The sequence below is a fragment of the Geotrypetes seraphini genome, chromosome 8 (genome assembly GCF_902459505.1).
Source record: "Geotrypetes seraphini chromosome 8, aGeoSer1.1, whole genome shotgun sequence".
NCBI classification, from domain to species: Eukaryota; Metazoa; Chordata; class Amphibia; order Gymnophiona; family Dermophiidae; genus Geotrypetes; species Geotrypetes seraphini.
This window is the reverse complement of record NC_047091.1, coordinates 121,640,151-121,666,546: the sequence shown is the minus strand read 5'-3', so window position 1 is coordinate 121,666,546 and position 26,396 is coordinate 121,640,151. Positions and strand designations below refer to the sequence as shown.

The 26,396-nt window shown below is 43.3% G+C and overlaps 1 protein-coding gene across 7 annotated transcripts in view; it reads left to right on the top strand.

Moving 5' to 3' along the window:
• The window catches only part of MIER2 (MIER family member 2), a 63,770-nt gene extending 42,651 nt beyond the window's left edge, over nt 1-21,119 (top strand). For 6 of the 7 annotated variants that reach the window (XM_033957380.1, XM_033957377.1, XM_033957378.1 and 3 more), the window contains 9 exons: nt 507-593; nt 893-1,002; nt 3,234-3,330; nt 3,875-4,026; nt 7,422-7,503; nt 7,738-7,832; nt 10,250-10,377; nt 14,900-15,036; nt 20,280-21,119. In XM_033957380.1, the coding sequence (XP_033813271.1) occupies nt 507-593; nt 893-1,002; nt 3,234-3,330; nt 3,875-4,026; nt 7,422-7,503; nt 7,738-7,832; nt 10,250-10,377; nt 14,900-15,036; nt 20,280-20,767 (1,376 nt within the window). In that variant the 3' untranslated portion in view covers nt 20,768-21,119. The remainder of the gene's footprint in view (nt 1-506; nt 594-892; nt 1,003-3,233; nt 3,331-3,874; nt 4,027-7,421; nt 7,504-7,737; nt 7,833-10,249; nt 10,378-14,899; nt 15,037-20,279) is intronic. The other variant, XM_033957382.1, reaches the window with a different exon arrangement.
• Nucleotides 21,120-26,396: the final 5,277 nt, after the last annotated feature.

The following is a 26,396-nucleotide window of genomic DNA, read 5'->3' as shown; positions in this document are numbered from 1 at the left end:
ACTTCCAATTCAGGAAAGCACTGAAAACTCACTTTTTCCCCTCAGTACATTGACCCATTCCCTTGCAGTTCCTGCATGATATCTTCCATGCAATTTCTTTGTAATATCTATGTCTCTGTAGCAATTCTAATATTGTGTAAGCTGCAATGATTCCTAGCTGACATTTGCGGGATACAAAAGTTGGTATGGTATAGTTCAGAGTTCATTTTCCAATTTATTTGCCCATGCATCATGGAAGCATGCCCAAAGTTGTATACTATAAGAGAGAATCCAGAGGCAAAAGCTGATTCACCCTAGGAAATCTTTTTAAAATTACCCCCTAAAGATCCAGATAGCGACATTGCATTCAGATCTTAATCCTACAAGGACCTTTGTGCATAAAAATAAGTGTGTACCATAAGGACGCTCTCCATCACCATCTGCAGCTAGAGTTGCTAACATGCAGTCCTGCATTAGCACATATTAATGCCTTTAACATGTATTTTTATCACAGGTCTCATTTTCAGTTTCAGGTCTCATTTTCAGTGGAGTGCAAACGGCATTTGCCCTGGGGCCCCAAGCTTGCCTGCAACTGAAGGCGATAGAATCTGCTGGTGGGTTTTGGGAACCCCCCTCCCATATTTCTGCCCTGGATCCCAGCATGCTTATTACTTGCCCTGCTCATTTTATGGGTAGGTGGGTAGGTGTTAGCATGTTCTAACGTGATAGCGCATGTTAGTAACTCCAGCAGATTAAGAGCTCCAGAACATTTAATATTTAAGGTTGTCTACTTCAGAAGCAAATATGCTGTTGCCTGGTTCCCTATTTTCAAGTTTCACCCCTTGAAGCAATTTGCAGATGTGGTGAATAAGTAAACTGGAATTTTAAAACATATCTTTATCTTCTCTAAAAGCAAACTATCTTGTGAATGAAGACAAGGAGCTCTACTCATCCTCTTCTGCCATCTCATCTGCCTTAGAAGAATCCAAAGAGGGTTTTCTTCCATTAAATGAATGTAAAAAAGTAAGGATCCCTCATCTTCCCAGTTTCTTTTTTAAGAAAAATACAATACCAGATACTCGCCTGTCCACCCTCTTCCCTTCCTCTTATCCAATCCTATAACTGCTGTCTCCAGCCCACCTGGAGCAATCCAGCCATCCCAGCTGTTTGCTGAAACTCATTGTGTAGTCAATCTTATTTAGTTTGATTTATGAATTACCTCAACAAAATAGTTCAAGGTAATTTATATTGAATGTTCTGCAGGCTTCTCAGTAAGAACCTCCCTATCTTGTACACTTCAGATGAAGTTCCTTAGTGACATCCTCTACTTAGTATCAAGTGGAGGAATACACTAATGCAGTGTTTTGCAAACTTTCCAGAAGTGCGCGGAGGCCCATCTGGCTGTGACCCACTTCAGTGGAGGGATCCGGGAGGTGCAGGGAGAGGAGGAGAGATGCCAGCCAGGATGAGAGTCATCTGCGCTGGCTGACTTTCTACAGGACATGCCTCTCGCCATGAGAGGCACTTCCTATAGGCAGGCAGCTGGCATGGACATCTCTCCTCCCCAGTGTGTCACGGCACACCTGAAATCTCAAGAGACAACTGGTGTGCCACAGCACACAGTTTGCGATACACTGCACGAATGGTTAAAGCATATCCCTAGGAGCCAGGATTCAAATCTCACTGCCACACCTTGTGATCTTGGGCATCAATTGTTTCAGGTTCTCAAGAGAGAGGAAAATACCTCCAGTGCTTTAATATAACTTACTTTGAGCTACAACTGAAAAAGGCATGAACTAAATTCAGTATATATATATATATACACACACACAAACACGAGGGGTTGCTGAAAAGTTCTCAGCCCAACAAAGAAGAGAATAACGTGTGTGTTTCCTTTTGGATGACCAACGATCAGCATTGCTCACTATATGCAAGTTGCCACCCTATTCACAACACAATATATCACAGCCCAGTGAATGCAGCTAACCTATTTTAAACAAACCAGAATTATAAAATGTCTGTTAAATATGAGGTATTTTGTATATTTTTAAGGAAATGACAGCTTCTGTTCTCTTTTCACCAAATGGGAGCCTTTTTCCTATAGACACAAAATTGAAGAACCTTTAATTATAAGCTCTGTACTTTGGATATGATTGAAAAGGCTGATTTTGTATAGGATTCTGGTCTCAGTGGCCGCCTAAGAAGCTGCTGAGAATCGCATGGGAGTGGCCTTAGTTTATCTGGCCAGTCGGAGTCAGGCCACTCCTAGTACATACCAAGAAGGAGACCTAAGGCCCATACTTTGGGAGGGGTCTTAGGTATCTGGATCATTCAGGTCTTTAGGCCCCTCCCTGGTGCATCGCAGGATGCATCAGGAAGGGGAAGGCCTGCCATGTTGGAAGAAGTGGGCCTGCTGGCAGGAGGGAGTGGGCATTTCTCTTGCCGGCCATCTTCTAAAGTAACAGGGGAGGGCTTCAGAGGGTGTCAGGGTGGGATGTGGGAAGTGTTAGGGAGGGTGTTGGTGTGAAGGGTCAGGTGCGAAGTGTCAGGGTTTGGGGGATTGATGAGGCCCGGCACAGGAGGGAGTGAGCATCTCCTGCTAATTGGAGGGGGGGTGTTAGGAGGGAGTGGGCATCCCTCCTGCCGCAGAGATGTGGGTACTGGGGGTCCTCTGCTGCTGCTGGCTCAGCTGATTGCGGCAGGGGTATTCCCTCTCCCCCCCCCCGATCAGCTGAGCCAGTATGGCTTCAGAAAGTCCTGCCGGCTCAGCAGATCGGGGATTCCCTTGCCACCATCAGCTGAGCCGACAGCGGTGACTACTTTTAGGATGAAATGTAGGCCTACATTTTGCAGGCCTACATTTCAGTCATCTATTGTGTCTCTAGGGAGATATTTAGGGACGTTTTAACTCGCCCAAGGCCATTTCCGGGCAAAGCCTTGCCCACACCCAGCCTTGGGCGAGCTTAAGTGTCCCTATGCATCTCCCTAGACCTGTAACAAACGCCTACAGTATAGACATCCTGCCTTGGGGAGGGTTGTTTTGGGGTTTTTTTTTTTTAAATGTGTGTCCCAATTGGCTGCCAGATGGCAGTAGCTTGCCTACTACTGTCTACAATCGGGACGCCCATTTGCAGAATCAGCCCCAAAGTTTAGCTTGGATTATGAACTGTGTAGCAGGTGAAGAAGATACCATTATTTTTTCAATTGTGATTAGTGCGGTTTGAATGGAACATTTACTTTCTGCCATTTTCCAGTCGCGTCCCAACTGGGTTGATTTCCGGGAGATCATGGTTGGACCTCTGTACCAGGCATCTGTTCCTCTCCTATATTTAGACAAACACGGTGATAAAGGTGAGTGTTTTTTAATTGGTGTGCTTTTCACAAGGCGTTTTCCCTCATATACAACAACTTTCCCTTTCAAATACAGTACTTCCCCTGTTTGTTTCCAGGTGTTTTCTCTCTACTTTTAACTTTCCTTTTTAGTTTGGTTTCATGTGGACAATAATTATGCTTGCTCAGCCTCTAGGAGCTATCTTTGTACATCTCAGGATGCAAAGAGGAATATTCCAGAGCTAGAACAAATAAAGATAGCTATCAGCAATTTTACCATACCTTCTTAGTCTCAAGATTGTTACTTTGCTAATCAAACAGGAACAAAGCCATAGTTTTTAGTCATTTTTGTACATATGTAATTTCAGTCTTGTCCCCTGTAAGCAAATGGAAAAAGAGGCTGGGGGAGAAGGGGAGAGTCTGCTTGTAGGAGACTGAAGAAACTCAGGGCTTCCCTAAAAGAAAACAGCCCACATTAGGAAGGTCATGCCGTATCATTTTAGAAGCAGCTGTAGGACTGACTGTTGAATAGTCATTCTTCAACCTTGGTGCTTTAATCCTTCAGTTTATGAGAATGAAGATCAACTGCTTTGGGATCCAAATATCCTCCCTGAGACTGAAGTGGAAGAGTTTCTATACAAAGCAGCTAAACAGAGATGGGATGGAATTTCCAGAGAAAATCTACCCCAAAGGGACATAGTTAAAGACAGTGAGCAGGTGAGTGTCCCTGAGCTGTCACAATGCAAAATGAAGATAAATCACTTCATTGTATGCCAAGGATTCCAGGACTTGGAGAAATGCATAACAATGCAGTTTCAAAAAGGTATTTCTTTTCCTTGATGCTGTAACCTTGCAGTCATTTTTTAGTAAGTCCCTAAATGTTGGTCTTTGCAAAAATGTAAAAATTAAACCTATTAACTAAGATGGTTAAGGGGTTGGAGGAACTGCCGTACAGCGAAAGATTAGAGAAACTGGGCTTTTTCTCCCTCGAACAGAGGAGATTGAGAGGGGACATGATCAAAACATTCAAGGTACTGAAGGGGATAGACTTAGTAGATAAGGAAAGATTGTTCACCCTCTCCAAGGTAGGGAAAACGAGAGGGCACCCTCTAAAATTGAAAGGGGATAGATTCCGTATGAACATAAGGAAGTTCTTCTTCACCCAGAGAGTGGTGGAAAACTGGAACGCTCTGCCGGAGTCTTTCATAGGGGAAAACACCCTCCAGGGATTCAAGACAAAGTTAGACAAGTTCCTGCTGAACAAGAACGTACGATGATAGGGCTAGTCTCAGTTAGGGCGCTGGTCTTTGACCAGAGGGCCGCCGCGCGAGCGGTCTGCTGGGCATGATGGACCATTGGTCTGACCCAGCAGCGGCGATTCTTATGTTCTTATTTTATTGTTCATCACCTTGAAACTTTGTTTAGGCAATTAATCAAATTTTAAGAAAACTTAAAACTTGCAGTATTCTTGGTAAAGATTTCTGAACATTTCTCTTATTATGAAGAAGGTGTGTTATTTCACTTGGAAGTGAGCACGGGATTCTGTGTCCCCACCCAACATGGTGGCTCCAAGTTAATAACTCATACAAATGCATATATTTTCAATTCCAATTATTTTTAATTTTAAATGCCAATAATAACTGCAATTATTTCCATAATTAAAACTCCACAAATAATATTTTGTATTTGTGGAGGGAGAATGTTCTCACAACAAGACTTTACTTCATGTCTTTGTGGAGAATTTCTCAAAGTGCCAAAGCTGGACACGCTTTTATATATTGTTGAACTAACTGGTACGTCAGCTCTCCAATCTCCAATACTTGGTCAGAGCATTTCCATATAAGGCAGAAGGCAGGACTATTCCTACACGTGACCAAGGCAAAGACATTCCTGAACATTGAAATATAATGTTTTTCTAAACCACATTATAAAGAAAATTAACAAATTATAGAAAAAGGCTAGGTACATTTCTGTAAAGAAAATAATAAACTTAAACAGCTTATAAAGTATTCTAAGGGAAATAAAATATGTATTTGGAAATACACAAAATGATATGATATGTGCTCTTAAAAAATAAATCAAAGTTCTTTGAACCTTGGCTCTCTCTGTCTAAGGGTTAGATTCACTAAGGGCACGTATCGGATTTGATCCGTGTCCGGGGGGGGGCCGTTTTACAAATCGCCCTCATGCAAGAAAGGTTGAGGGGAGATTTGGGAAACAACAAACCGGTGAGTCTGACCTCGGTACCGGGAAAGATGGTAGAGGCACTGATAAAGGACTGCATCATTGATTACCTTGACGGACACGGTCTGATGAGGACCAGCCAACACGGTTTCAGCAAAAGCAGATCTTGTTTGATGAACTTGCTGCACTTCTTCAAGGGAGTAAACAGGCAGATAGACAAGGGCAACCCAGTCGACATTGTATATCTGGATTTTCAGAAGGCATTAAACAAGGTTCCACATGAACGACTACTTTGGAAAATTACGAGCCATGGAATTGAAGGTGAAATACTCACATGGATTAAAAACTGGCTAGAGCATAGGAAACAGAGAGTAGGGGGTAAATGGACAATACTCGGACTGGAAGAGCATCACCAGTGGGGTGCCGCAGGGCTCGGTGCTTGGACTTGTGCTCTTCAACATCTTTATAAATGATTTGGATATTGGTACGACAAGTGAGGTGATTAAATTTGCAGACGATATGAAATTATTCAGAGTAGTGAAGACACAGGGGGATTGCGAAGATTTGCAACGTGACATAATCAAGCTCGAGAAATGGGCATCGACATGGCAAATGACGTTCAAAGTGGGTAAGTGTAAAGTGATGCATGTCGATAACAAAAATCTCATGCACGAATACAGGATGTCCGGGGCAGTACTTGGAGAGACCTCCCAGAAAAGAGACTTGGGAGTTCTGATCGACAAGTTGATGAAGCCGTCCACGCAATGTGCGGCGGCGGCATAAAGGGCGAACAGAATGCTACGAATGATTAAGAAGGGGATCACAAACAGATCGGAGAAGGTTATCATGCCGCTGTACTGGGCCATGGTATGTCTTCACCTGGAATACTGCGTCCAGCACTGGTCGCCATACATGAAGAAGGACATGGTATTACTCGAAAGGGTCCAGAGAAGAGCGACTAAAATGGTTAAGGGGCTGGAGGAGTTGCCGTACAGTGAGAGATTAGAGAAACTGGGTCTCTTCTCCCTTGAAAAGACGAGACTGAGAGGGGACATGATCGAAACATTCAAGATAATGAAGGGAATAGACTTAGTAGGTAAAGTCAGGTTGTTCACTCTCTCCAAGGTAGAGAGAATGAGAGGACACTCTCTAAAATTAAAAGGGGATAGATTCCGTACAAACGTAAGGTGATGTAGAGGTGGTGAGGTTTGGAGAGCAGGGGGGAGAGGCAGAGGCACATACTGAAAATCCAAGATCCAGAGAGGGTAGCAGGATGATTCTTGCATAAGGTCAGATGGAAAATATGAAAATAATGGTCCTCTAATTAAAGGGAGACATCAAGGTGGTCTACGATGCCATGCGGCTGGACCATGTGGCCAGAAGCATGTGGCTAGGAGTGTATTCCAGCAGGGCTATTGCATGACTACAAAGGCACACAGGATCTTCAGGGAATCCATCCCGGTAAGGGGAGAGGAGTTCCAGAGAGAGGCCAATCAGAGCTGAGATTAGCTCGGGTGGCCAAGGAAAGGAAGCACCTTGAATGACCTTATCAGGCAGAAGTCAGAGTTGGCCAAGACATACAGCAAGAGGCAAAGAATTCAAGTTTAGCTGAGAGAGGAGAGGTCTTGCAGAATAAAGACCAATAGAAACCAGTTTATGCAGACAAGCAGGGGGAACTGAAACATCTCTCAGATTACATTTCCCAAAATTCTATCTCACATGTCCTGGCAGGAAATAACTATAGCAGTAAGGTCCTAAAACAATACCAAATTACAACCAGGGCAAGGCTGAAAGAGGCATGACATTGTACATTAATTTTGGCTCGCTGAGACATTTCACAGTCTATAAGGCCAGAGCAAGCAGATAATATTTTCCAGGTTGTAGATCTGTTGCTTTGCTAACTGTTTGTAGTGTACTTTTGTCCACAGGCTCTCTATGAACTCGTTAAATGTAGTTTCAATGCTGAAGAAGCACTTCGAAGATTACGATTCAATGTCAAAGTCATTAGAGGTGAGGATGTCCTCAGTATGCCAGTAATTTACTTAATAGCAAAAAACTGTTTAATAATAGGGTAAAATATTTTTCAGATGATTTTATTTCTTGATACAAAAAGGGCCATAGATAGGGTAGAGAGTGGGAAGGCAAGTGGATAAATAGAGTTCACAGTTCAGAAAATCTGATTTTTCTTTTTATCCAAAGTCCTTTGAAACTTTGTGATTAGTAAATTGTGCTCTTTTTCAATAGATGAGCTATGTGCATGGAGTGAGGAAGAATGCAGAAACTTTGAACATGGATTCAGGGTCCATGGTAAAAACTTTCATCTTATACAAGCTAATAAGGTAAAAAAAAAAAAAAACAACCCCCATTGCTGCTAGGCCACATCACTAGGTTTGGCTCTTGATACAACTGAATTAACCCAGTACCCTGCCTGTTTCACAGCACTGCTTGTGCATTCAGGTCATTGGTTAGCTGCAAATGGAAATGAAACAACTAGTTATCCTGTTTGTCTTGGAATAGATTATAAGCTTTGTTAAGCAGGGACTGTCTTTTATGTGTTGTATGACAGCAGTGTGCATGGCTAGTAGCACTATAACCTACTGCAGCATTTCAAGAGTATGTAATAAACAAATTAGTTAGAACCTGCCATTTCTTGCACAAGAGTTAATGTATAAGTATGTAATTTACGCATTTGTGAGCATACAAGAAACAGAAATTGTGTAATCTTTAGCAAAATTGTTCACCTGTGTTCTCCTAAGGTAGCAGGATTGATCAAGCACACAAGCGGGTAACATCAGCTCTTCTAGAGCTTGGGACTAAGTTCTAATCATGTCCAGCCCTTCCTGTATACTGCACTCTCCTTGATCAGTTCATAGTTCTAGAAAGAATACAACTTTTGGGGTAGTTGGAGGGATTGTGTTCCTGATTAATCTTGAGTCCACGGTGAACACTTGTTACAAGTAAACATCTTTACTTTCTCCTCAACAAACAGGGTTACATAAGAAAATAAAAATAGCCATATTGGGTCAAACCAGTGGTCCTTCTAGCCCAGTATCCTGTTTCCACAGTGGCCAATCCAAGTCAATCTATGTTCACTCAAGTGTCCCATTTCGTATCTTCCTTAGGGGCCTTTGCATGGTTGGAGGGCAATTTTTGATATGATGTCCAAGTCCGAGTTTGAAAGTTTTGTAGAAGATGCACAAAAACCCAATACCAAACATGCTCATTTTCAAAACTGCAAAACTTCTAACTTGTTTTTTTCAAAAATGGCCATTTTTCAGGCCCGATGAGGTGTCCTGTTTTGTTTCTTCCTACCATACCATACCATATAGTTTCTTATATCCGGCAATTTTCAACAAGGAATCATTACAGCTTACAATAAGATTGGGATCAGTTATTACATTAGCGATTAGATTCTAAAGAATGGGTTGGGTAGAGATCAGTCATTATGAAGAGAAAAATATGTCTTTAACATTCTTCTGAAGCTATAATAGGAGGATACTTGACGTAAGTGTAGGGATGATCTATTCTAGATTCTGGGGCCTAGGGATTTGAAGGTGGACCCGAATAGATTTTTGTTTAACATGTTAAGTTGAGGGGAAGAACATCTTAAGACGTGTCTTTCTTGCATTATGGAGTGAACGAGGAATCTTGATGTCCAATACTAGTCCACCAGAGTTGACACCATATATCACTTTATAGCCCAGGGGCCTTTGCATGGTTCATTTGGAGGGCCATTTTCAATATGACATCCAAATCCGAGTTTGGATGTTTTGCAGAAGACGCATAAAAATCCAGTACCAAACATGCCTATTTACAAAACTGCAAAACGTCTATCTTGTTTGTTCCAAAAATGGCCATTTTTCAGATGTGCGTCTCTTTTTCAACCATTTTCGAAAACCCCTACAAACAAGCCATTTGGGTGTAGAAAGGGCTGGCATTCTTAGTAGACTGGCCACACAGACATCCCAGCAGTAGGGCAACTCAGAGGACACAGCAGTGACCTTCACATAAAAGGTCCCGGGTACACATCTCACCATAACCCCCTTAAAATGTGTGGTGAGCCCTCCAAAACCTACTGGACCCAACCATACACCACAACAATAGCCCTTATACTTGCAGGTGGCACCTATATAATGGTCCAATAGAAAAAAGTGCCTGTTTCATATAAGTTGTGTATCTTAAAAAATAAAAAAAGGCTCTTTCTTAAAAGACAAATATGTTACTATTGTACCATTTCTTGACCTATTCAAGTGTCTCTACAGAGGGACTGAATAAAGACTAGTAATCTGTACCTAAACTGGACTTATTCCATATTGTAAAACACACACACTCCTGTAGTATTGTAATAAATTCAGGCTGCTGCTCCTTTCAGGCACTCTAGCTGCATTTTTTGGCCAGTTAGTAAGATCATAACATATTAACACTTGATTTAACATTCTCCCCTGAGGCTGTGAGTGCTACTTAACATATTTGTCAGCAGGCCTTCAGATTAGCAGCACAGAGCACTGGCCCTAATGGTCTGAAGATTTTTAATTGTGTAGAATAATATGTTGACAGGCCCAGTCACACAACTATAGGGGAGAGATCATCTCTGTTGTGCTGTGTCAGTTCAATCAAATTATATTCTTTAATACTTGTTTCCTCTGACTCTACATCTGTTGGTTTTTTTTTTTAATGCTTTGTAGTACAGTTTGCTGTTAATTGCTGTTGAGCTTAATGAGTATTTTCATCCTTTTTCTGGGTGTGTTTTCCACAGGTGCGAACACGATCAGTTGGAGAGTGTGTGGAGTATTATTACTTGTGGAAGAAATCTGAACAGTATGACTATTTCACACAACAAACTCGCTTTGGGAGGAAGAAATATAATCTCCACCCTGGAACAATGTGCGTAATATTTTTAATGGGGGAGGGATAGCAGTTTTCCTCTTGCTCCTTTGAATGTTCCTCTTGCTTTATATTCCCTCCCAATTTGCCTAACCTGGAGCAACTTAACTAAGCTAAGGGCTATGCTATAGAGCAGTGTTCTTCAATGCAAGTTCCGCAGGGCACGTGCAGCCCCTGGGGACCTCTTTGGTGGCTCTTGCCGTCATTCTGTTTTGGTTTGGTTTGGTTTTTCTATACAGCTGGGTGCAGGCCATGGTACTTACATTGTATTATGCCTTGAACACTTCTTCCATTGGTCAGGCACGCAGAAGGAGTTGCAAGTGGGGGCTGTATGCCAGATCCTTCCCTCTGTTCTGCCTGTAAAAATGTGTGCAGGTTGTATGCAGCCTTCTTGGTACATGTGGAATCTAAACAATAGAAAGCTAACCCAGGTTGGAGTTGTGCACCTTGACTCTCAAATATTGCTGACAAAGTGTTGCATGTGGCTACTGAAGAGATGCCTTCCTCCTCCTTGAAATGCACACACATCTGAATAGTTTTTTGTGCAATGGGGCAGATCAGGGTAGAGAATCCACAAGGCACCGAGGCCCTTTTTAACATTGGGACTTGGGGGGCTGGATTTGACAGTCAAACAAGCCACAGACTTCAGGTCCCCTCCTTGACTTCATGGCAAAGGGTCCTTCCTTTGAGGCATTCATGCCCTGACCCTGCAATCAAACTGATCTTTCTCTGCATCCCACTTTCCACTTGCCTGCCTGCTTCTCTCCCTCCCTCTTGTGGGCAGGGCCTTAGGCACATGGGCTAGGTTGGTCCCATGTGCCTAAGGCCTCGCCCACAGGAGGGGCCTAAGGCAACTGACCCAATTCCGGTTGGCCCAGGCGCCTAAGGCCCCTCCTATGGGCGGGGCCTTAGGCGCCTGGCCCAATCAGACCCTAGGCCCGCCATTTGGAGGATGGTGGGCCTGCCGGGCGGATGGGCTTGGGACCTGTCCGTCCAGCCAACTTAACATAAGTTCAGGGGGGGAAGTCGAGGGTGGGGTTCAGGGATTTGGGGGGCAATCGGGGGTTCAGGGGGCAGTCATGGGGGTGCTCCGTGGGCAGTAGGGCCTGGGATCCCTCCTGCCATATTTGAAGGGGGGGGTCGCCTTCCGGCAGGATGGGTTGGGCTCCCTCCTGCTGGTATTGTCTGGGGGGTGGGGGGGTCACCTCAGCAGGAGGGGTTGGGCTTCCTCCTGCTGGTATTGTCTTGGGGATGGGTTGCCTCGACAGGAGGGATGGTATTGTCGGGATTCAGGGGTGGGGGGTAGATCGTGATCACGGCAGTTCAAGGGAGGATCGTGATCATGGCAGGGGAGATGAGCCATCTTCCTGCTGCGATTGTTGCGGTGGGGGATGGGTGGGTTGCCGGGGCTGCTGAGCTGATCGCGGTAGCTGCAATCAGCTCTGCGCCCCCTATTCGGAACTTATACCTGTTTTGACTTGGTCTAAGTCAAAACATATAGTAACATAGTAACATAGTAGTCCATCCAGTCTGCCCAACCTGATTCAATTTAAATTTTTTTTTTTTCTTCTTAGCTATTTCTGAGCAAGAATCCAAAGCTTTACCCGGTACTGTGCTTGGGTTCCAACTGCCAAAATCTCTGTTAAGACTTACTCCAGCCCATCTACACCCTCCCAGCCATTGAAGCCCTCCCCTGCCCATCCTCCACCAAACGGCCATACACAGACACAGACCGTGCAAGTGTGCCCTGACTGGGCAACCTGTTAAAGTTTTTGGTTATACTTGCTGTATGACTAAGTCTAGGTCAACCCACTTCCCGCCCTTTCCCCTCCTCTAAAAATGCCTCTTTTCGCTCTAGGTGTTTAGAGGCAGGGTAAAGGCCTAAGCTGGGTTTAGATACATCTAAACCCAGCTTTGATTATCAGTACTTGGATGATCTGGCTTTTTGATCATCCAAGTACCAATTTAGGCCACTTTTTGAATGTGGGGTTTTTTTTATTATGAGCCCCATAGTATATAGTTAACAAGTTACAATTTACATTAGATTAGCCATAATTTCAGTACATGTTTCCGATACAAGTTTTTTCTAGCTAGACACATATTTAAGACTCCTTTTACTAAGCTGCGTTAGCGTTTTTAGCTCATGAAAGGATTGGGCAATTTCCTGCTGGAAAAGGGGATAGAGGGGTATAGATAGAGGATTACTGCACAGGTCCTGGACCTGTTGGGCCGCCGCGTGAGCGGACTGCTGGGCACGATGGACCTCAGGTCTGACCCAGCGGAGGCATTGCTTATGTTCTTATAGACAACTGCTCAAGACTTATAAACTGAGAGGGATGTTCTATTATTGAGCTCGCTATAAAATAAGACATATCTTATGTGTTAATGTGTACAATTGTTATTGTTGTCTTTCTTATAAATGAATTGTGTATGTATAATTATAACCCACCTAGGTGTTAGGTGGGCAAGAAATTTTAAAACAAAAATAGTGTCTGAAGTACTGCAGTCTGGCCAAGAAAATGCAGTACTTCTGTCAGATTCTTTTTACATATATTTGTGATGAGTCTGTTTATTGGAAAATAAGGCACATTTCACTGTTATACATAGCAAAGAAACGTGGAGTTTTCACAAACACCTGTAATCTTTTGGGATCTTTCCAGATACTTGTGACGTGGATTGGCCACTATTGGAAACAGGATACTGGGCTTGATAGCAACTCTTTGGGGTCCTTTTACTAAGGCGCGCTAGCCATTTTAGTGCGCGCTAATAACGCTAATGCATTCATTATAGTCTATGGACGCGTTGGCATTTAGCATGCGCTAAAACGGCTAGCGCGCCTTAGGGCTCCTTTTACAAAGGTGTGCTAGCGTTTTTAGCGCGCGCTACCCAAAAAACTACCACCTGCTCAAGAGGAGGCGGTAAGCGGCTAGCGCACGCGACATTTTAGTGCGCACTATTCTGCGCTTTAAGACCCTAACGCACTTTTGTAAAAGGAGCCCTTAGTAAAAGGACCCCTTTATGTTTTTACTGTATTTCCTTGCAAATATCAATGTCTCTAAAATCTTGAGGCGTTTGAGCGTGATGCATTGTAGTTTGGTTGGAATTATATCTTTGCCCAGACAACTGGCAAGAGTTAAATTGTTTGATGGCCTTTTTGATCTCTTCAACTAACAGAGAGAGATTGAGATTCTTTTGGTGGTTTCCCAGGTAGTTGGTTGAGGGCACAGTGATCAAATGTAGATGATCTGTTGAAGCGTTCACCCATTCCTTGGCATGCATTCCTTGTCATCCATGCCAGCCTCACCCAGGCAAAATAAACTGATAAGTGTGTTGGTTTTTAAAAAGATTTCACAAATGTTACACTTCTTTTTTTTTTTTTTTTCAAAATTCTTTATTCATTTTTCCATCTTACATCAAGTACACAATATTACATCAGTTAAAACTTGTATACATCACTTGAATTTCCTTCTAATATCATCTTAAATACAAAAATTTATACCCTCCCCACCCCTCCTTCCCACAAATATTTTAATCAAAAATATCATATAAATGTTATATTCTTATCTATTGATTAAACCTTTAATAGAATTTTATACCATCCCCCTTCCTCTCTATGTATAAAAGTACTTTCAGTGGAAAATGGTGTCTAATCATTGCAATAGTTTGTCAATGGCCCCCAAATCTTTTTAAAATTATTATAATTCCCTTTTTGTATGGCAATTTAGCACGCGCGTTAAGGCCCTAATGCACCTTAGTAAAAGGAGCCCTTAGTGTTATCACATTCAGAAACATCCGTCCAGGAACATCACCCCAACTTTAATAGGACTGGTATGACATTATAACAGAGGTTCAGAAATGTATCTGAATATCCTTTCTTGTCTGCTTTACTCCTGATCAAAGGCAAACATGTTCAAACTTCTGCTGTGTTGTAAGAACAGTATCTTCATTGATTCTTAGCATAAATTTTGTACATCCACTCCTGACCATAGTTTCACAAAGAAAAAAGCTGCTTCAGGGAGGTTCATCAAGCCAGTAAATCAATGCATTTCATATTTTTGATTGACTTTAATGTTCTTATTTGTACTGTTTAACCAGTTATTTATTTTCTAAAGTGTTTTATTTTGAGATATATTGTTTGAAACATGATGGCAAATAAAAGCCAAATCCGGTCTGTCTATCCGCAGCAGCCACTATCTCCTCCTCTCCCTAAAAGATTCCACGTTTGCTTTCATGTGTGTGTATTCTTTGTGTTGCATTCCACCTTGATCACATTTGAAAAAAGTAGCTTTATAAATAACCATAAATGTTTTAAAAATATATTACCCTAATACCATACACTTAGCATATTGAAATGTCAAAATTCCCCATCACCAGAGACAATTTGCTATAGTAAATTTAGCAAGCAAATATTAACAGGGAAGTGTTCTTATATTTATGATCCTAAACAAGTTTTGTTTTCTTTGCTTTGTCTGGTTCTTATGATACCACCACTCTCTCTCTCATTTGTCTTTCAAATAACAAGGGATTACGTGAACAATGATTTAGATGAAGGAGGGGTGGAGTGTTCAAGCTTCCCCCACAGTTCTGTTCCAGTGCCTTCTTTCACCAGCTGCCTGGACTCCCAGTTCAATCAAGACAATCTAGTCATAGAAAACACAGGTAATCCTTTCTTTCCATTTCAAGCACTTTGTGGAGGGTTAATTTTTTAGCAAGTTCAAAATACACTTAGAAATTTCTATAATTATCTTTCCAGTGCAAAAAGCATATAAATCCTGAACTTGTGGGTAGTGCATCTTCACTCACGAGAGGCATGTCGTGTAGACAGTCAGCCGGCACCGGCGCTTCTCCTCCACAGTGTGTCGCAACACACCTGAAATCTCAGGAGGCACACTGGTATGCCGTGGCACACAGTTTGCAATTCACTGGGGTAGAGGGTTTAAGGCTTTTCAGCCTGTGTAATTGGGAGCCCAAAGAGACAAGCCCCTGGACATCCTGTGTGCTTGCTTGCTTGTCTGAGGCAGAAAAGTTTTTCTTATCTCCAGCTACAGTGAGAGCTGATACAGGTACGGTACATGGCAGCACTGTGAGAACAGCCTATTACTGTCTATGAGAGACATCAGAGTGGAGAAGACTTGGGGTCTTACTTGAGGGTCTTCGCCCCCACCCTAAAATCCTGGTTTTGAAATTTTTTGGTTATTATTCTAGTTCCCCCTGGCCGTTTATGGTGCCAAAATCGCTGCCATGGTGGCCATTTTGGATTTACCGATTTTATTTTTAAAACCTTTCCCTGCCTCATAACATTTTGTTTGGGTCTAAAATAGAGAATGACACAGTGATCATTTGTCACCATTCCTGTTCCCACGGATAACTGTGGGAAAACATCCCATGTCATGAGGGTCAGTGGGTTATGCTCTTTCCTGCCCCCAGAGAAGCCTCTAGACCACTAGGGACATTAAAAGGTAGGCTTGTGGAGGGTGTCCTGGGTCCCCATTGCCGCAGTATTACCATGGCAGCGGTTCCCATTACCAACACTACCATAGAATGATCTACCGCTGCCATGGTAATAACGGGCAAAATTGGCACCTCTTTCCTGTTACTATGGGAATTACTGCAGTAGCCATTACCGTGTCACTCTCTACTGCAGAACCTTGCTCCGTCAAAGGAAAAGGGTCTCTGGGAGCCTGAGGTCCAGTCAGAGATGGACTGAGATGATTGGGGATCTGAATCAATGCTTCTACTCACCAGCAGTGCTTCCTCTGTAGGGGATGCAAGTTTGCGTGCGAACAGTTCCAGCCAGGAGGCTGTAGCAGCCCTAGACCAGGGAAAGGACACTGACACTGTGCAGGCTTTTCTAGCTGACCAACTTAAATAAAGTCATTACAGTCTCCCTGTGGGAACTAGATTTAGAAGTACCGCAATCTGCTCCTACACAGCGCTCTCTGTTGACCAGCTCCAAGATGCAGTCCACATTTTTTCTTCACATCCTGATATCACTATGATGCTGATAGAGCATTGGGAATATCAGAGGGGCTAGGGTAATGGCAAAGTTATACCCCATAGCTCCCAACTTCCAGCAACTGTTTGTGTCACCTAAGGTGGATTCCTTGGTGGCACAGGTTTCAAAGTGTATTTCTCTTCTCAGCAAAAGTGGAGTTGTCCTGTAGGATGCACAGGACCGCAGGCTGGATCTGATCCTCAAAAGGCAATTTCAGGCCTTGGGACTTAAGGCAGAGGCAGTGGCTTCCTTCATGATATGTGCCTGCCATAAAATGCTATGACATTCTGACTTCAAAGGCTAGCACATAGCCCCAGATGGTACTGTCAGGGGTGAATTATGTCACAGACACTATGTATGATGCGAAGATGCACTATCCACAGGTTCAGGACTCATGTGCTTTTATACTATAAAGAGTAAGATCAAGGTAAGGACCTCATCTTCCATTAATTAACCCTCCATAAAGATTAAAAATTTTTATAAGTGCTTTTTTGAACTTGGACTTGAGTGCCTAGTAGTACACAATTTCTATCATACAAATATACATCTGCTCTGAAGAAGGTGTAAAGGTGGGCATATATTCTGTATGTACTCACAGATTTTATTAAAATACACATCTAAATATCGAGAACACCTATGCACTGACACATATAAGTAGGTTACATTGTGTCAGTGCATGTATTTTGTACATGTATAATCAACTTTGCAGTTTTGTAAGAGCCCTTTCCTCATTGTCCCTCCAGATCAGTCCAGATGTGTGGATATGTACACTCCAACCATCTGTTGGAGGATACAAACTACTGACTTATGATATCATCCGATAAGGATTCTGTGCAGCCCTCTGCCAGCCAGTAGTTCCTAATCTCCAGCAGATGATAGAACATGCTGCCCTCTGCAGTCTGGATTGGCCTGATAGGCCAAGGAGTCCTAAGTATGCTAGGGCAAGGAGATTGACTCTTCAAATTCAGTTGCTTTAAAATAAAATACAGCTAAAGAGCAAGGAAGATGCTAGGACCTTTATTGGCTGTCCAGTGAGTCCAAAGGAGGTACACCCAGATGGCCCAGGTCTTTCCCTCCACATACCCCCAACATAGATTTCTGAGGGTGTTGGCTGCCAGTGCCCTGGTCCTTGAGGTCCTAATTCTAGGGGATAGTCAAATGCCAAATGTTTTAAAACCAAAACAAGAGGAGAGTTAGGAACAGAATTGCCAAACTGCTGGTCTGTCTGACTAACTCTTATGACAGCCAAAGCAAGTAAGTGCTCTGCTCTGGAGGGGGCAGAAAGGCAGCTGAGAATCACCAGTGACAGAGGCTACACATTCTAGGGAGCAGCCAGCATGAGGCACATAGGGTCAAGCCAGAACAGAGTATGGCAGCTCAGGGAGAGATGCCTGCTGTGCTGCAACAGGCAGTCTATCAGTGCTAGCAGCAAAGGGCCTGCTGGCAGCCACAGAGTCAAACAGAAAGATGGCGCACAGACATGACAGTTGTGGCATAAACTGCTGCCATTTTGTCTGCTATTGGCCAGGATGATCCTTCAACCTTGCTACCAAGGAGGCCCAGGAGAAAGTGACTAGAAGCAGCGTTGGGAGGAGGGAGGCAGGCCTAGGAGCTCTAAAATATGGTAGCTTGGCAGAATTCTGTGTGTTCTGCAGGGCTGGGGGATTCTGTGCAAAGTCTGTGCTGTGCCATTGCATGGAATTCCCAAATCTGCACTAGTAAAGATATGTGCGCACTTTCAGATAATGCATAGCTGGATTGTTTTGATTGCATGCATATGTGGCTTGAAAACCTGCTTTTAAGGGTAAGGGTAATGCACTTGCTATATTGCCTTTCTAAGATACAACCAAAGCAGTTTACTTATTTATGTACACATACTTGCTGCCTAATTATTCATTCAGTGGCATAGTAAGGGGGGAGGCGGGAAGGGGGGGTGGTCCACCCCAGGCGCCACCTTAATGGAGGTGCCGGCACCCCTCCTTCTCCTCTCCTGCTGTGCATGCACCATCATCCCCCCTCCCCCCCCCACCATACCTTTAGCTCTTCGCTGGCGTGAGCAGCAACTCCAATCTGCTGCTCGTGCCAGCTTCGGCTCTCCATCTGACATTACTTCTAGGAAGTGACATTACAACTAGGAAGTGACATTGGAGGGAGAGCCGAGGCGGGCAGAAAGTTGATGATGCTGCTCGCACTGGGAAAGTTAAAGAGGTATGGGGTAGGGAAGGGGCACGCGTGGCAGGGGGACATGGAAAAGGCGCCTCTCACCCTTACTACGCCGCTCATTCATCACTTCTTATAGAAATACCTCTGAAGGTGCGTGTAGGAATTCTTATAGAATACTTTGACATGGAGGAGTGTGGGTGCAACACACGTATACATGCATAGATGATAAAATGTGCTAGTCTACATGTACTTAAGATTATAGGATTTATTTATTTAATTCAATTTGTATCCCGTCCTCCCAGTAGCTCAAAATGGGTTACAAGCAAACATTCACAGCGGAATAAATTTGGACAGTACAAAGACTATGCAGCAACTTAAGTATAATGGAGAAGTGAGTGCAGGAGGAAGGGTGAATTTTAGGGGGCGGTGGGGGTTGATTGCAGTTGGAATTTTAGTTTTTGTAAGGAGGGTCTTTACAGCTTTCTGGAAGGTCATCAATGAGTTCTGTAATCTGATTTGCGGGGGGGAGTTGTTTCCAGAGTTGGGGGATGAAGTGGCTGTAGGAGCGTTTGCTGGCAGTTTCTGACAGGAGAGACCTTATTGGGGGGGATGCATAGGCGTTTCTCCCTTTCCGAGCGGAAGGGGGCTGCGTAAATTCTTTTATGTGCTATTACCAGGGCCTTGAATGCACAGTGTTGGTTGATCAGAAGCCAGTGCTCTGCGCGGAGGGCTGGGGAGATAGGGTTGCGGTAGTTGAGGCTGTGTAGGAGGTGGATTGCTGTGTTTTGTACATGCTGGAAGGTGTTAAACAGGGAGTTGCAGTAATCCATCCTGGAGAGAATATAGGCATAGAGGAGTTGGGCTAGGTCTGGTTTGGAGATGTAGGGTTTGATCCATTTCAGTTGGCAGAGGTAGTAGAAGGAGGTGGAAACTACTTGAGATATGTGGGTGGACAGGTGGCCGTCTAAAGTTACTCCTAGGCTGCGTACCTGATCTGCTGCTGTTAGTGAGGTGGAACCCCAGGATAGTGTTGGGCGTGTGTATTTGGTAGTTTTTTTCCTGATCCATAAAAGTTCAGTCTTGGAGCTGTTCAGCTGTAGTTTGTTGTTAGTCATCCAGGTTTTCATGTCGGAAAGGCAGAGTTGGAGGTTGGCAATTTGGGATGATCGGTTTTCACCTAGTGGGAGGAGTAGCTGGATGTCATCGGCGTAGGAGTAAATTTTAATGTTGTACTTCTGGGCTATATCGATGACAGGTCTGATGTAGAGGTTAAATAGGAGGGGGGATAGAAGGGTGCCTAGGGGAGCACTGTATGGACTTTTGCACCAGCTCTAGGGTCACTGTAAATGTCTGTGATTTCTGCTTCTGGGAAGCTAATATTGTAAAAAGGCAAGTAGGCACCTACTTGTCTGTATAAAATTGACTTAAAATAAGCACCTAAAGTTAGGTTTATGAAAGGGGCTTCCTTATAAAATTATTTTATATTGCCTAAATGTAGGTACATCTCCTTTTTAGATGCTTAGATCCAGGGGCAGATTTAGGAAAGTAACTTGAGCATGCAAATGTTTCACATGCTCAAGTGTCTAATAAAATTATACTCATACTTTATAGTTTCTGTTGTAATTATAGCTGACAAGTCTATAAACAAATGAATACTGGGTGTTAGTATTGTATAGCATATAGCTGTTCTGTGTGTCCAAACTTGTCTCAACTTGTATATCTCCACCCTATCTTAAAAATGTAGAGTCTTTGAGTGTGGAAAGCACTGCCTGTAGTGTGGGATGTCTAAGTGAATCCGGACAGAGCTATGAATGCAGCACTCCTTTGGAAATAAACTGTCCCTTTGACCCTGGAGAGGAGCCATTGGGAATTACTACAGACTGTACCATAAATCCATCAGAAACTGGATCCATCAGAACCATAAATCCATCAGAAACTGGGGTCTACCAGCTACCGGCAGATCTGGTCCTAGCAGATCAGCAAGATCCATTCCCAAGCTCAGATAGGTATCTAAGCATGGGATTTGCTCTTCCAGAAGGTATGGACAGTAGATTGCCTTTAATATCCAGCAATATAGATTTTGAAAGAGGCTCCACACAGGTGTCTCCTACACAAGTGTCATTGTCTATCACAGATTTTGGCATAGTTGGAATCCAAGATATAAATAGTTTCCTTGTGGCTCATACTCCACGTCCAGCACCTGTGATTGCATTTGAGTTTCTGTCACAATGACAGCTTTTCATCACTACAATCTGTATCACACACAGAGCAAAAACTTTTCCATAACTCAACGTGGGAAATTCAGCTGCTGTGGTTCCCTATTCCACTGTTTGATTTGAAGTTCCTTTTTCCCTTCCGTAGTAGTGTGCCCTTGGAATAGTAATCATTTCTCAAAATATCAGCAGAAACATTCTTCTTAAGACTGCAGAGAAGAATGTGAGCAAGAGTAAAGAATGAGTTTGTGGTTACAATTTGGGAGAATATATTTGTCTTGGGAGACTACCTATTGACTTAAATAGTATATGACACAGAGCTTACAGAAGCACAGTCCATCCTTGTAAGAGACTCCTATTCACGGAGGAGCCAATAGCAGTGATTTTCTCACTATTTGCTTCTGGAAGTTTTGTTGCAATAGAAATAATACAGTACATTGTTCTTCTTTTCTAATAGCAGTCTTGTGATGTCTTGAAATGACTTGCTATATAAATCACTGGAAGGCAGAGAAAGGGACGAACGTGGAGGGACAGTAAGAAGTTACTTCATATTGACTTATCAAAAAGTTGGGGCTGCCTAATCCTGATCACTGGCTTAAGGAAAGTGAGCTTTTATAGTATAGGATCAGTGCTTGGATTATCCAGACCAGTGGAACATGGAGAAGGATTGTGTTATAAGTGTAGGAAGAAATGTATTACACTGTTACTGAATTGTGAAGGTTATGGAAATAAAAATGACATGTGGATTTTAGGGAAAGCTGGATAGACTTGATCTGCCATTAGTTACTATTACACCTTCATTATACCCTTACACATCCTGCTCTATAAGAATAGTCTTAGAAGTGGCAAAAATGGTGTAGCTGAATCCAGCTGTGAGGCAAAGGGCCTTAAAATTTGCAGCTACTGTAGTAATATTAACTCCAGATTCCAGTGCAAAAGGAACATGAGTCGTGACCAGTGGATTATTCACCTCTACTTGTGAGTTTTTGCAGAAGGAATCATCTACAGCTTTACAGTCAGTGGACAGTCCCCATCACCTCAGTTTTTCCTTCTGTAAGTGAGTTGTGTCTTCTGCTCTGCAGTTGAGTAATTATTTTGGGGTTTTCAATCCGAAAGTTGTCCCAGAGGTTCCCAGGATTGCTAGAACAGCTCTGCCTGGGAGAAGATACAGCCTTTAGTTCAGAGGGCTGTAGCTGTGGGGGTGGGGGGTGGCAGCCCTTTCGCAGGACACCTACCTAGCTGGCCTGCATTAACACTTAGGCTATCTCGGGTGCATTCCCCTGGGTGTTCAGCTCACCCCTGATTTATCAGGGGCTTGAACACAGGCTGAGTGAACCCATGTTGGTCCAGAGGACTATAGTGGGTGCTGGCTGCATTCCTCCCTGAAGATGCATGAGGAGCTAGTGGGGTCGAGGGTGTCAGGCTCTCAGAACTTGTCCGAGGCAGAAATCTCCTTTGTCCATCTACAGTATGAGCTGATGCAGGCATGTCTGTGAGTACAGTCTATTACTGTTTATGGGAGACTTCAGGGTGGTTCAAACACAGATGTTTTGAGGGTCTCTGGGGCTTCCTGTGGTGTTCCCCATCTCTAAAAACCTCCTTTGGTTTTTTTTTTTAACTTTTATTCAGTTCTCCCAGACCATTTTTCGTGCCAAAATGCTGCCATGGCAGCCATCTTGAATTTCCCAATTTTAATTTAAAAGCCTCTATCTGCCTCAAAACACCTAATTTTTACTAATAATTGATTTATACGGACTCCCCAGGCCTTACTACCCCTGTATCAACAGTTTTGTGCTGGATGGCCAGCTGAGGTGCCACCATGTGCTACGTGCTGTGGGGCATGTGAAAGGGGACAGGAGCACTGTACTTAAGCCCCTCCCCCACCCTCGGTCCCTCCAGGGTCTCAGAGTCACCGGAAGTTCAAATGATGGGTTAAAAATCCTTCCTAGAGCTCTCAAATTGCAACTTGGCATCATCGACAAAATGCAAATGTGCAGATGCCTCAGAACCCATGAGGAAATAAGGAATGTCCATGTGGAGGTTCTTTGGAGATCTAGTTCAGGGATTTTACTCTGATCTTGTGAATGTAATGCTAGAAGCTTTTTTGGAATATTGAGTTGTCTGCACAGCCTGGAAGTACACTGCTGATTGTTCAGGGGGATTCCCTTCCAGATCACTGGTCTATCGCAGAAAGATATTCCACAGGAACCAGGAATCCAATCAGAAAAGAACTGGGATGACTGGGGATCAGGTTTAATTCATTTGCTCCCGCAAAGTGAATCTTCAGGTTTAGAGAATTTCAGATTACAAGTGGGTGCTACCAGCCAAGTGTCTATGGCAGCCCTGGACCTGCAGAGGACCCAACAGTGTGCAGACTTTTTAAACCAGCGGACTTAATAGAAGTAATTACAGTATCTCTGAGGGAGTTAAATTTGGAACCACCTCAGGCTTCCACAGCTCAAATCCCTTTTATGAGCAGTTCTAAGATCCAGTCTACATATTTTCCTTCGCATCCAGAGATTACCATGATGCTGACGGGCAGTGGGAGCTGCCAGAGAACTTCTTGAGGTTTGCCATTGTATATTAGAAAGCAAAAAAATGTGATTGTTTTTAAGAGGCTTTTGAAGAGACATTGTTTTTGTGAAATGAAGCATGGGTGCTGAGCATTTTTATTCGGTGATATTTATACATGTGTGTCTTATAGCTGTTTGTAATGCTTATTGTAAATGTGGTATTGCAACCCACCTTGTTAAAGGGGGGATATAACTAAATAAACCATAAGGCATGTTCACGGTCATAAGCAAAATGTCTGCATATTCTATTTCCACCCGCAGAAAGACAATGGGCGGGAGATTCTGCCTCTAAAGCTATTTTGAGCAGGCTTCTTGTCAATGGACAAATACACTTTGGCAAAGGGTTGGACACCCTTATGGCCAGTGTGGCAGATCATCATTCTAAGTCATTGCCAGACAATAGGCCAAATGCCCCAGGGGGATTAAGTCGTGGTTCCTTTTGTGGCTACAGACAGTCTTTCCAGTCATCTGCTGGCTCCTCTGCTCAGACATCATTTTGTGGAACTAGATGGAGGTTCGGGGGCTCCAGAAGAGCTCAGAAGACAGGTTTCCATTCAACAGCCACTCCTAAGAAGTCTTAATTGCACCAGGCCAGAGCCCAAGCTACCTTGAATAGGATGGAGACTCTCAGAGTTCAAGGAGGCCAAGGCAAAGATTTGTTCAGATAGTATGTGCTGGACATTATTCCAGATGGCTACAAGCTTGATTTCTTTCATCCGCTTTGGGATTTCTTTGTGAATTCTCTAACTGAAAGACCAGAGAAGGCTATCAAAGTCGAAGAGACAGTAAAATGGCTTCTGGGGATTCAAGCCGTAGAGCCTATACCAGATGCAGAATCAGGCTCGGGCAGATACTCCATATACTTTATTGTGCCCAAGAATGACTCAGAAGATTGGAGACCAATCCTGGATCTGAAGTCTGTCAAGGCAGCACTAAAGGTGCCCGGGTTCTGGATGGAGACCATGTAGCTGTCATTGCCTCGGTGACACCAGTGGAATTCCTAGCTGCACTGGAATTAATGGAGGCATACTTGCATATTCCCAGAGCACCTGCACAAGGCAGGGATTCATGTACACCCATATTTGGACGATTGGTTAATCAGGGCTCTGTCCAAGATCGATGGGCACAAGACAATGGCAAAGTTGTCCAGCTCTTGCAAGGCCTGGGATAGATTATAAATTCCCGAAAGAGTCACCTGGAACTGACCCAATCCCTAGAGTACTTGGGGTCCTCTTTAACACAGCAGAAGGCTGTGTTTTTCTTCTGGAGCTGAAGCTAAGGTCTCAGATTTGAGAGTTTCTGTCAATGCCAGCTCCTACAGCTTAAGGAACTAATTTTTGTTTAGAACTCTGCTCAGAGACATGATCTAGATCTAGCTTTTTAAGTGCATGTGACTTCACTACCAGCTCCAAATCCAGCTGTATTGTCGGTTCCCTGACGCAGCCACGAAACGTGCACGTCAGAACCAGTCACTATTCAAAGCTAAGTCTTTTTTCATAACTATAAAACTCATGGAAGTATTTATACTCTCAGCATAGCTTTTTAGCTAGCATATTCAAAGGTACTTTAAATTTAAAATCCTTTTTGAACACTGCAATGATTGGTAGGTGAGGCCGAGTTTTCAGCCTTCATGTCTCTGAGCAGAGTTCTAAACAAAAATTAGTTCCTTAAGTGTATTGATGAACTAGTGGTGACTTTATTTTTGTTCTACTGACCTCTTGAGTCACTCGATAGTAATTTTGATTTGAATAAGTTACCCCTGCATATCTTTTTTGACTTAGTCAGCTCCTACAGCTTGGCACTACCTGCAGGTACTGGGATTGATAGTAGCAACCATAGAAGTGGTACCTTGGGCAAAAGCTCATTTATGCCGTCTTCAGAATGTGCTATTATTCTGCATGTCTCCACAAACGGATTTGCCCTGGATGTCTTTGACCTGGATGGTGAAAGTGCTTCAAAGCTTGTGTTTGTGGCTTCTGGTGTAGACTGTCCAAGGGCTTGCCTCTCTGAATTTCCTCTTGAGTGATGCTGATGATAGATGCCAGCCTTTATGACTGGGGAAGTCATCTCAAGGGTTGCCCAGTTCATGACCGATGGTTGCCTTTTCAGAGAAAATGGTCTATTAATGGATCTATCAGAACTGTTTACTTAGCGCTGCAGTTATTCAAAAAGATCCTTGAAGGCAAAGCAGTCAGGGTCTTCTCAGACAATGCCAAGGCGGTGACATACATCAACAGGGAGATACCAAGAGTGCTCTGTTGAAGCGAGAGGCTCAGTTGTTGTTTTGCTGGACAGAATCCCACCCACAAGCCATTTCGGCTGTGCATGTAGCGGGAGTACAAGCAGACTATCTCAGTTGTCAGGCTGTGGATCCAGGGGAGTGGAATCTACACTAAATGAACTTGCTCCAATAAAAAACAAAAACAAAATAGACAGACCATCTAATAAATGGTTCGACGACGAACTTCTACAACTAAAAAGAAAATGCAGACAATTAGAAAGGTCATGGAAAAAACAAAAACACAACCACATCAAAGATGAATGGAAAATCCTTATCAAACAATACAATACCAAACTGAAGGAAAAACGAAAAAACTACTACTCCAAACTCATCAGCACCGAAAAACCAGACACAAGAATACTTTTTGACATCTTAAGAAATCTCACCGATACCAAACCATTTCTCGCCACCCAAGGAAACCAAACTCCCACAGCCACCCAATTAGCGGATCACTTCAAACACAAAATCATCACAACCAGATCCACATTCAACAATTCAAGAACCAACATAGAAGAAATACGAATCAATCCCAAAACAGATGAAGCAATACCAGCAGACAGGATATGGACAAACTTCCCAAAGATACAATGGTCAGACTTGAACAGGCTTTACAAAAAATACAGCAAATCCTCATGTGACTTGAACAACTGTCCCTCATACTTACTAGCAACAGCTTCCACCAAATTTAAAGCTAGCCTCACACTATGGCTTCAAACAACACTAAGTGAAGGTCATTTCCCACCGGAATTAGGAGAAATCATAATTACACCTATCCTAAAAGATCCCAAAGGTCC